This window comes from Pagrus major, chromosome 10 (assembly GCF_040436345.1).
Source record: "Pagrus major chromosome 10, Pma_NU_1.0".
Lineage (NCBI taxonomy): Eukaryota > Metazoa > Chordata > Actinopteri > Spariformes > Sparidae > Pagrus > Pagrus major.
Window position 1 is genome coordinate 7,288,648 of NC_133224.1, and position 12,279 is coordinate 7,300,926.

General features: G+C 37.1%; 1 protein-coding gene across 1 annotated transcript; it reads right to left on the reverse strand.

The window, feature by feature from the left end:
* Nucleotides 1–1,726: 1,726 nt before the first annotated feature.
* On the reverse strand, nt 1,727–11,547 carry LOC141003296 (Fc receptor-like protein 5). Its single transcript, XM_073474622.1, has 16 exons — nt 11,511–11,547; nt 9,053–9,328; nt 7,859–8,137; nt 6,875–7,138; nt 6,458–6,733; nt 6,006–6,308; nt 5,221–5,490; nt 4,288–4,530; nt 3,974–4,084; nt 3,836–3,851; nt 3,673–3,746; nt 3,503–3,553; nt 3,325–3,340; nt 3,158–3,231; nt 1,878–1,928; nt 1,727–1,734 (listed from the first exon to the last, which is right to left on the reverse strand). The coding sequence occupies exons 1-16, from the start codon at nt 11,545–11,547 to the stop codon at nt 1,727–1,729; spliced, it is 2,349 nt and encodes a 782-aa protein (XP_073330723.1).
* Between the last annotated feature and the right edge of the window lie 732 nt (nt 11,548–12,279).

Genomic DNA, 12,279 nt, shown 5'->3' on the forward strand with positions numbered 1-12,279 from the left:
AATTTAACAAATTAGAAAAGATTGTCAGTCAGGTGTCCTCAGATATTAATCTAAAAGGGCCAAGTATTATATTAGCTATCAATGTTTCACAACTTTTGATCTTTAAGATGTAACCTGGCCTGTGAGCTGCAGCCTTATAAGATGGAGTAAAGATATCTGTAAACTGAGTTGCCTTTGTTTTTGCCTCATGTTACTACAATGAGTCTAGATATCAAATAGGATAATCATGAGGGAAAATAACATCAAATGAACAAAATACTAAAATAAACTGTGAGCGTGAGAAGGAACACACAAAGTCAGTTCTCATCAGCATGACTATTTTTTGACAATTTCACACAAAGACGTGATGCTGACATACCAAGAATTAGACAGTGTCATCATTCACACCTTCGAAGTTGTTGTTTTTTTCTCTCTTGTGGTAGAAGTTGAGTCGAGTAAAGCAGGGTGACATTTTCAGCTGCAAAAGAGTCAAAGAACATGAAAAGTTTAAAATAAGAGAAGTTCACAAAGTTGTTATTACTTAGAGAGGACTACAACTTTTTGAGAATGAGGCTCACAGGTAACCTTGACTTGGCATCCTGGGACTTAACTACAGCCGCCCTCGTCTCAGAGGTCAAAAGGAGCACATGCATTGTGTCGGTATCAGTTAGTGTGGTTTGGCACCCCCCTGTGGTGACCTGTGGAAAAAGCTTTTATTTCAACTGCACAGTGACTGAGGTCTATCAAGTACAGTGACTGACTTGCTCATCAACCTGATCATCTTAATATAAAATAAAGTTCAAGAAGTTTCATTGACCTGTCTCTGTATTAACTTAAATCATATATCCTTATCATTGCTACCTGGTAAACTCACACTGGTACACTGTATTACCATCCTTTAAGAAGAAGAAGACTCCCTGTACAGCTCAGTGCTGCACCGTCAGGACTTACTGTTATAGTCAATGAACAGTGGTCTGAAAAACTAAAATATTCCTCTTCTTGATTTACCACTGAGTATAGTCACGGCACTCTTGGAAATGGTAATGATACAATGATAATGATATATGTATAATACATGTCAAGGAAGTAATATGTAACATTTCTACATTAAAATGTCTAAAATGACCAGACCTTTTTCATATACTTTGTTGAGTTTTGCGCTAATATTATCTTAAATGTTTCAAACAATGTTCAAACCCCCAAAATGGTTTCATTTAGTCGCCTGACTTTGATTTTGAAACTAAAAAACAAAACAAAACATGAAATATAGAGAATATCAAACCATTTTTAAAATGACAGAAGAAAGCTTGTTTGTGTAACAGGATTTTCTTTTCACATAAAATACATTAAATGTTATAAAAGTTTAACTCTTTTTAATCAAAAACTACAAAAGATGCTGACTTTAAAGTTGCACAATCACCTCGTACCGAGTGTCGACACATAATATTTGTTCTTTGCAACAACAAACAACAACAACAAAGGTGTCAGAACATACTGGACGTAAACAACAAAACATTTCAATTATTAAATGTGATAATCTAAACTCTTTATACCAAATACAACAGAAGATTAAAACCATATGATACATTCATTTTAAATGACCAGCTATTAGATTAACTTTACCAAATACTGTTTGTTATTTGGACAGCACAGCTGCACACAGTGATCACATGAAAGCTGTGAAAGTACACAGATGTAGTTTTTCATGTTGTCGTCCGCTCCATTGGTTCAGTTGATACAGATTTCTTTATTGACCTGAAAGAAAAAGCAAAGTCAACAAAAAAGAGATTGAGGTTTATGTCAGGATTAAAAATGCTTTGTGACATTTTACTCTGTCCTCTCTCTCTCTCTCTCCCACCACTATCCCTCCATGTTAAATAAAAAGGTATAAACTGTACCATGTTCAGCTTCTTGACGGCCTCTGATTGTGTCATAGAGACAAACATCACCTACAGAGAAATGAAAATCAAGTCAAGGTTAATTTTATCAGTTTAACTGTAAACAACAAATGAATCATGTGAGACCTCAGATTGTATTGATCATTTAAAATGTGTTTATAGAGTCAAAAAGACTGAGACCACGCAACAACTCTATTTTTCATTTGTTTTGAATGTAATATTATTTTTTATATAACAATTTGAGTTAAAAGTTGATTCTTTGAATAATTCTGGTATTTCTTAACCCACCTCCAGTCTTTCGTCTTGCTTCACCAACTAAGAAATGGTTTAGGAACGGCTAATCACCCTCCAGACAACTACAAGACAGCTTTCCTTTGACAGACTTCACCTGATTGGATTCTTGTGTGTGTATTTATCAAATTCTGTATCTGTGATGAAGTTGCTTTTTTATCTTTCAGGGAACAACTTGATTTATTGATCTTCTGAAAGTGTCTTGTGGAATTTCGGCTCGCTGAGAGATGAAGAAAACTCAGAGACACCGACGACTTACGTCGAAGTAGTTTATACAAACATGATCATGGAGGAACAAAATAACAGCACAACTGTCTGCACAGTGCATTGTCAAGTCAATCCTCCCAAACCTTCTCTAGTTTCAGGTTATGTCCTCTAAGCTCAGGAAGCAGTCCTCCCATACATAGTTATCTGTTTAACAACAAATAAGTGGGAAGTTACTGCAGAGCTTCTCACCTCTGACTTAGTGAGGAATACAAAGAAAATGTGTAGAAGACAGTAAGTCTGCTACTGCAGATGGATCAAAGGCCATCCTATGAGTTTACACAAACAACAGCCTTGGTTAGTCAGAGATCCGTTTTGTAAACATGTCTACAGCAGCTTCCAACTGCTAAGTTTGCAAAGACCATGAGATATAAACTCATAGATCAGACGTCACTATGCCCTCATCCATACATTATCGGGCCTAACCTTTATACAGGGTATGTAGGACATCTTTCTCCCACAGTGTGCTCACTTTGGGTCTGTCTTTGGATACAACTGATCCAGTTTCTGTGAAGTGTTTTACAGTTTATATTGTTACATGCACTGCTCCTTTAGAAACCTTGAGTCTGGAAATGATTTGATGCTAAGACTCACACTTTCTTAACATTTTCTGATTATTTCCAGGTTTACGTGACAATATTAGAGATTTTCAATGGTCTCAGACTTTTGGACCCCACTGTATAAATATGTAAGATTAGACTTATAATATTAGTTTAACTGCTTACCATGGAGAAGAGTGGAGTAATGATCATTCTCGTAGTCCTCACGATTTGCGTTGGCGCTCTCAGACTGGACTGGTCTACAACACGTATCAGATACAATACATTTAAATAGGGACATAAACATGTGTTGATGTTATGTTCAAAATGAGATGAGGGAGTGTTGCACCTACCTGACAAAGCATGAATCTGTGAAAAAGACATTTGTTGTTAGATGTGTAACTCAGTCTAAAATATGTCATTTCAGACAAATAAATATGCTCAAGGATTGTCAATAAGTCATTTACAGTTAAATTAAATTGTCTCATATTTCTAACAGCTCCATGTTAAATAAAAAGGTATAAACTGTACCATGTTCAGCTTCTTGACGGCCTCTGACTGTTTCATAGAGACAAACATCACCTACAGAGAAATGAAAACCAAGTCAAGGTTAATTAACAATACTTATTAAACAAACTAAGATTTTTTTAGATTACTTAAAATATTATATGTAAAAAATAAAGATTAGTTTAACTGCTTACCATGGAGAAGAGCAGAGTAATTATCATTCTCGTAGTCCACACGATCTGTGTTGGCGCTCTCAGACTGGACTGGTCTACAACATATATCAGATACAATACATTTAAATAGGAACATAAACGTGTTGATATTACGTTCAAAATGAGATGAGAGAGTTGCACCTACCTGACAAAGCATGAATCTGTGAAAAAGACATTTGTTGTTAGATGGTTGTTATACTGCTGTTCTATCTCATGAGATCAGAGTATGTGTGTGTATTTGAATAATTAAAAAACATCTAATAATAGAAGAAGAAGGTCTCACCCTTGGACGCTCTGTAGCAGAACAACACCAGCAGAGGAATAACAAGAACGAGTCCACAAACCAGCCCAACAACCAACAGTACAGGAAATGGAGAGCTTTCAGGCCTGGACACTGCTGTAATAAATAGTAAATATTAACTATTAATGAATAAAACTGAATTAGTGCTTTAATCAGAGTCAACGGAAACCAACAGGTGAATGTGTCTGAAACTAAAACTACTTTGAATTTAGTTCAGTATTCAGCTAAATTTCTTTCTCACACAGAAACAGTTCACATATAAAAGAAAATGGAATAATTGTTTTAATCCTACTCACCCTGAACTGACATCCAGCTCTGTGCTGACTCTTGTCCTGAGTGTTGACACTTGTAGAATCCTTCATCTGACTTTGACACTGCAGAGATATTTAACTCCCATCTGGTGTCATTTTGAATCAGTTTCTCATTGTGATAGAAAAACACACTGGAGTCAAATGTTTGGCTTCTTAATTTGCAGCTCAGACTAACAGACTCTCCCTCAGTCACAGGACGGGCAGGACTCAGCAGGATCATATCTCCATCTGTTAAACAGTCAAAGAATACGAGGTTTCAGTCAGAGATCAGCTGGTCGAGGAACTTGAGAATGACTGGATGTAGAGAGATGAGAAAAGATACATACTGGGTTTTTCTTGTGCTTATTGCTCACTGATTTAACAGAGTGATCATAAAATCTGATGTTTTATCAAACACCTTGAGTCTCCTACTGTATAAGTCACCTTTAACCAAATAATTGATGTTTCTAGTTTTCTCCTACTCACTTGGAAACAGAAAGTGAGGAGAGGGGTATTCAGTTGGTTGAATGTGAAACCTCACTGCTAGAGGCCACTAAATCCTACACATTGGACCTTTAAACATGTTCACTGACATAAAAACTAAAGTACAGATGACCCATAAACCTACACAAACCTGCTGTATACTACATCCAGTCCTCATCATAGTGAGGTGAAGCTGGCACTGCTAACGTGTAGTACAGGTTTAAAATCACAGTTTAATCAAATATATTACTATTTTTACTAATTGAAAACAATTAAATACTTAAGATATCATTAAGCCAGTTGATGAGCAATACTCTTTAAGTGTCAGTGTACTTTATTCAACACACAATGGATGGTTTATTTTAAATAATTATTCATTTATTCAAAATTAATATTATTCCAAATTAGTTAATCAATTCATCTATATGCAAAAAACAAAGTATAATAAAATCGTACTCTGTATAGTGATGTTGACTGCGTTGCTGAACTCTCCTGATCCAGACTCACACCAGTACACTTCATCACTGGGCCTGTAGGTGTCTATGTTGCATGTAGATCCAGTCATTGTCCCCCAGATGGTGCAGTCTGACGGGTATCTGTCCTCAGTTGATAACCTCTTCACTCTCCACTCAGCAGAGTTTCCCTCACAGCTCAGTGAGACAGAGTCAGAGGTGAAGTGTTGAGCTCTGTCAGGACTCACTGTGAGAGACGCTGATGAGTGAAAATCTGAAAAACAACATGTGATAAGAGGTCAAACAGAGCACAGAGATCTTAAGATATGAAATGCCTCAATTCAAATAGTCTTTAGCTTTGTTTTGTTTTTTATCGCAACAAAGTTCAGTATTTTGGTTAAATTATGATTTCTACTTTGACCTCTTGCTACAATTTTGAATACATTTTAAATGATAGACAACCAAGTGACTACAGCTGCTGTAAGCAGAAGAAGAGCTCAAGTATCCAGACTTAAAGTACTTTTTGTAAATGAGAGTAAAGTTTTAGCCAAGATATCATATCTCTCTTTTTGTGTTATATGTTAAAGAGTGAGGACAGAAGGAAACAAGTCAATTCTACCCAGTAAGGTGGAAAGTGTGAAGTTTAGCTTGAAGCAAGTGAGAGAGTCAAGATCATGAGACCACAGTGAATTATTTTTTCTTTTTTAACTGTTTGTTTATCATCATTTAGAAAAAAGATGAACAGAGCTGATATAACATCTGTTTCTTAAGAGATAGAAACAAACTGACCTGCAGACCAGACAAACTTTGGTTCACTGTAATCAGTGTAAGACACTGGATCTCCTCTTCCAGCTGTGCACACATAACCTGCTGTGTGTGTCTGTCCATGAACAATGTAGGAATCCTGTTCAGTCCCACTGCTGCTGCCAGGTAGCAGCTCAATGCTGTAGGAGTTGTCTGATTGATCAGGAACAGTCTTATACCAGTAGAACCTCCATCCTGCAGATTGATCTTCAACGCTGCAGTTCAGAGTTACTGAGGCTCCAGCACTCAGCCATGATGGAGACACAGTGAGGACAGGCCGGGGTGGTGCTGGAAAATGTTTTTTGAAATGAAAACATGTATTGATAGTGGATCAGATACATTCTGCACAATCAGTACATACTGATGATTTACTTTATTTTCTTTTTTTTTAATGAGCTGTTTAATCTTCACTTTGAAAGAAATGTGATGTGACTTACTGTCTGATACTGTCAGTTTGAAGGGATCACTCCAATCTGTTGAAGACTTTTCACTTTTCTTTCTGCCCTTACACCAGTAGTCTCCACTGTGGGATGCAGAATCAAATCTAATTCTGTATTCATTTTGATTTGTAGGTTTTTCTGAGCTGGTTGTTTTCCATTCATACTCCCACTCAGTGTCTCCTCCATCTTTGATCTCACATCTGAGAGTGATCGTCTCTCCTCTGTATATTTCAGACCAGTTTGGCTGCAGAGTCACAACAGCCTTGTTGTGAACTGTTCATGTTCAAGAATTCACAGTAAGGAAACAAAAATGACAAAGTTAAATCTACATTATGTTTTTTTAATAATCAATCAACAAATATAAATACAGTAAATGTTTTAAAATTATTTTTCCAAAACAAATATCAAACTCACCATTTTTGTTGACAGTGATTGGATCACTGTACTCTGTGTAGTAAACTGGCTCTCCTCTTCCTCCTCTGCACCAGTAGACTCCTTCCTCTGAGACTCTGATTCGTCCAGCTGAGAGTTGAGTGGTCAGATGTTCAGATGTTTTCTCTCCTCTGTACCAGAAGTATTTCCAACCAGCTGATGGGTTCACAGAGCAGGTCAGGGTCACACTGCCCCCTACAGGAATGTCTCTGTCATCAGCCCTCAGTTCAGCCTTTGGTCTGTTTGCTGTTTGATTTAGAACAAAGACATAAACAAGGAAATTAATGTCACTGTGATTTACTTCAGTTTATATAGTGCAGCCCCTACAGACAAGAGATACTTAAACTGTAAGACTGAAATTTGCATTAATATTATCACTGAATTAATTTATAAATACTGGACACATATTAGTTTAAACCTCTCTTGCATGTCATGCCCCTCTCTCTTTTCCTGGGTTTCTTAATGAATTAGCTGCTGCACTACTGAATGTTACATGTGTGAAGGTAAAACCTTGTGTTTCAGTGTTGAAGAGCCAAGTTGAACACTTTCACTGTGGTTTTTCATTGTTGAAGGACAACTGTTTAATTATCAATGATCTGTAGCCTCTTATCCTTTGCAGGGTCACAGGGTGATTATCCCAGCTCACATTTGATGAGAGCGAGGTTACATCCTGGACAGACTGTCAGTCTATCACAGAGTGAACACATAACACAGACGACCATTGACACTATCACTTACAGGAGATGTAGACGACTCAAGTGATTCATCTAAACTAACCTGACTGTGATTAACCTGAGTTAACTCAACCAGTCGGCCAAATGTTTCTTTCACAGCCAGAACCTTTTTACTGTGGAGAACAGTGTTAAAATGGAATATCATCATCATCGTTTCCTGCTGCTTAATTTAGATTAATGAAAACATTGAAACATGACATTTTCAGTATGAATGACAGATAGTCCAACTTACACCATACAGTCAATGTGATGGCGTCACTCCACTCTGTTGAGGAATATGAGTCTCTTCTTCCTTTACACCTGTGTTCTCCACTGTGAGCCTTAGTAGCACTGATAGTCCTGTATTCATTGGATGTTGTAGGTGTGTTTAAGTTGTCTGGTGACCATTCATACGTCCATTTATTATCTCTTCCCCTCTGGATCTCACATCTGAGGGTGATCGTCTCTCCACTGAATATCCAGCTGTGAGGAGTCCAGATGGGTTGAAGGGTCAAAGTGGCCCTGTTGGAAACTGTTCAGATAAAATATGCAGTTAGGATGCAAACAGGATTAAAATTATCCAGATAAACATTTTCCACTATAATCTTGATACCTATTACTTGAATACGTTTCAAAAATCATACAAATACAACTCAACAGCTATGAGAACATAATAGTTTCCTAAATTGTGACAAGAAACTACTCAAAGGCCAGTGACGTGCCAAGCAGTGTTAATAGTAGCAGCTGCTGAAGGGATGAGAGCTTTCAGAGTTTAACAACAGTCTCCCAAAATACTAGCAGCCTTCCACAGGATGCATTTAGTGCAGACATAGACTGTTTTGACCACAGCAACATGGAAGAACATTTTCATTATCCCTCTTTGTTAGTCTTGTGTCTAATGTCTAGTTCATCATGCAGGCTGGATTCTATATTTTTATAAACAGTTTGGTAAAAGGCCTTAATGAACATATCAACACATTTATAACATTAGGATTTAAAGTTTGTTCTGCTTAAAATCTTTTAAAAATAAAAATATGTAGTGATTTTGGCATTAATAACATTAATGTTTAACTCCCAGCACAACATGCTGATTGTGTGTTTTCCCAGCCACCTCCACTTCCTCTTGTTCACAACTACAGTATTAGCAGCAGTACTGTGTAAACTTCTCCTCATGAACAATCTCCTAATACAGATATTGATAAATAAATCTGAACAGCATAAAGGAAGCATCCTCAAATCTTTGTTTCTGTTAACAAATTGAAGGAGGTCGAACCAGTAGCCCATTCTTGCCAGGATGAAGTATATTTAAACTTTTTTTTTTTCTCTCAGTAAAGTGAGAGGTACTGGGCTAACATGACTAACAATCACTTTCCCTTCACACTGTGGACATTGTTTAAGAACATAAAGACTGTAGGTTGTTTATTCCATTAGAAAATACTAAACTCACCAGTTTCCTCAATGACGACTGCATTACTATCAGGTGTGATGACATCTGGTTCACTTCTCCATCCAAAGCAGGTGTATGTGCCTCCTTGTGAGATAACTCTGTTTGATTCAGAAACATTTTCAGTCGGAAGAGGAGTTTTTCCAGAAGAGTCTGACGTCTCTCTGAACCACTGATATTTGAAGCCAGCAGGATCCTCCACAGTACATGTCAGTGTCACACTGCCCCCCGGTGGTATGACTGTCCTGTCTGCTGTCAGTGTGACTGTACGTCCACCTGCTGTTTGGTTTAGAAAAACAATAAGACAAGGAAATTACTGTCATGGACATGCCATCAGAAATGTGTTTACAGTATTACATAACACAATGAAAACACTTATTGTTTCAATGAACTGATTTGTTGAACAGTTTTGACCCCACAAACAGCTGCAAGTACAGAAAACACAAGAAAACAGAGAAAAGTTGTTCACATCAAGATAAATATGTTTCAATACTAAACACATTTCTAGGGACCACTAGTAGTAAAAGGCTGATAGTACGTGTACCCAATATCTGAAATAACTAAATCAGGCAATCAGTTTGTGAAATCTAAAATTAACTTCAATATGACTGGCAAGTGGTCGAGATATTTGATATTCAGTATTCATATTATTGGTCTTCAGTTCCCCTAGTGTCACATCTGTGAATGTGTTTCTTGATTTGAGTTTAATTTATTTGCAGCATTTTCCTTAAGTTGCAGTGCGTTAAGCGCTCTGAGCCACCTGCAGCTTTGAGACAAAAGCTGCTTGAAATTGAGGACGGTCAGTCAGTTTATTGATTGGTAAGTTGGAGGCAGATGAAATATTGACTTGTTAAGCAATTTTTTGCATAGTTTGAATAATTCATGAAGCATTTACTGCAAAACCAAGAGAAAATCTCTGTTGGATGAGGACTCAGAAAAGCGGACATTTGATCTTTGACGGCTAGTTTGTGACATATTATTAAGATTTTTGGTGCAGCATTGACAACAATCCTATTTTTTTTTTTCCATTACTTTGACACAACTTCTTGAAACAAATCACCTCAGATTACAATGTGTACTGAGCTGTGTGAGACAGAAACTGTCAAAAAATGACAAACTAAGCCAGTCAAGGTTTAAAGTTTCAGGACATGAAAACAAGATTCAGTTTATGTTCATACATCATACGAGCACAGTGCAAAACATGATCATATCAACATGGCTTATAAATAACTTATACTGTTGCTGCTGAACTTGGTGATAGTAACAATAACTTTACAGAGCTGCTGGATACAGTTAACAATGTTTTATTACTCATACATAGAGACTATAGAGTGATAAAGTTTAAAGACATATATGGCAAAATATGCCGAAGAGCATTGAAACTGATCTGGAGATTTGTAGTTTTCAAAGACTTACGACTACTTTTGTTATTTAAGACACTTTAGTTTGGTTTATAATTTGTCAGCCAAGCATTTGACAACTTGTGACTGTTGCAGCTCCCAGAGGTAATACCAAGAAACACAGAATGAGGCAGCAAACACACCATGTCACTGCCCAGAATGACTGAGTGAGTGACAGACTGTTGTAAGTGACTGTATCACCTGTTGGTTCTTTCTCCTCATCAGACTAATCTCCTTCTTCATAATTCTGCTCTGTTAAAATGATCAAATAGGTAACAGACTCATCATTTTTGTGACTTTTTTGTGTAATATTCTGTTATAATTGTGTATTAGGTTTAGATAATGTTTTGTTCATTTGATCTTTCTAACAAAGCAGTTTGAACAGCTTTTTCTACACAGCTTCAGTGAACCAAACTAAAGCAGCTTTACAGTCACTCAACTTATTCCAGTGTGAAGTCAGTGGTATCATGCAGAGCTACGCTTTCCAAGTAGCTTCCCTTAACAATTGAGCACTAATCCAGTCATTTCATAATGTGCACTGAGTCAAATGAAACATATATGGAAAAACACAACTGCAAACACAAGTGATCAAGAGAGACACAGTAGGTGACAGATAGGACAAACATGATCAGTAAATATAGAAAAGATAACTAGTCACCTTCAGCATGTCCGTACAGGAGTGTATTCAGCACTAAAATAAAGATGAAAACTGCATTAGACCAGAATCAAATAAAAAATCCAGCTGGAGTTTCATCAGTGGCAACTATTGTTTATCAATCAACAGTATCACACGTCTGTGATGATATCCTGCTACAGAGCTACAGAGGTGGGAAACACATTTAAAAACTCTTCAATACATAGAGGCCCAGTAAAATAAGCAATAGATGTAACTCCACAGCTATATACATAATACCTTAGATCATATACTGTACATGTATTGTCCAGGTATGGACATAATCCTCCAATCTGAACCAAGCCAAATCAGCAACAAAGGTCCTGCCTACACAACTACTACACTGATATAAATACTGAACATCACATAGAAAATCAGATGTACTCACAGAGTAACCCGAGCACACCGAGCAGAGTGTGCCCCATCTTCACATCCAGCACCGACACTGTCGCTGTGCTTCTGATCAAACTTCCTACTTTGTATTAAAATGCAGCAGAGAGAAAAGAGAAGTTAAATTTCTTATAAATGTGAGAGCAGAGTTTTTCATCAACATCTTCTTCTGAGTTCAGTTCTCACTGTTTTTACTTCCCTTTCACACAAAGCTCAAACTGCAGTGGCTTTGACCGCAGCATACTTAGACATATTTACGCTTCCTGTCCACTGTGAATAAATTATTAGCTCATCTCCCTCACAAAGGTTTGTTCCTTGTCCTTATTTCACATCCAAAAAACACAAGATCATTTAATCATATTACATCACACTAACATTTTATTGTTAGCTAATCTGTACATGTTATGCCGTCCAACAGTTCTTGCATCCACAGTACCTGTATTTCAATGAGGGTGTGTGTTGTGTGTATACACAGTGCAGTCAGAAAGTATTTAGGTACCTCCACCTTTATCACATTTTCTTATGTTGCAGCCTCATGCTAAAATCCATTAGATTCAGTTTTCCCTCATCAATCTACGCTCAGTAACTCATGATGTCAAAGCAGAAAGAAGTCAGGCCCCTTCTGGTCGACTTCATGGGACCTTATTTCAGAAAGAAAATGTACAGTAGTGATGATGAGAGACAATTGAACAGAGGGGAGCTGTGAGAGAGGGCTTTCTGCTCTCTTCATGAGAACTGTTTTCACCGAGCTCAGTCACTTCCTGTGG

What these genes read in the sequence shown, in the direction of transcription:
- LOC141003296 (XM_073474622.1), bottom strand. Translation starts at nt 11,547, where the DNA reads ATGGGGCACACTCTGCTCGGTGTGCTCGGGTTACTCT. An exon ending in CGGTGTGCTCGGGTTACTCT is followed by an intron (nt 9,329 to 11,510) that starts GTGAGTACATCT and finishes TAAACCAAACAG; the next exon opens with CAGGTGGACGTACAGTCACA. An exon ending in CATCACATTGACTGTATGGT is followed by an intron (nt 7,139 to 7,858) that starts GTAAGTTGGACT and finishes TAAATCAAACAG; the next exon opens with CAAACAGACCAAAGGCTGAA.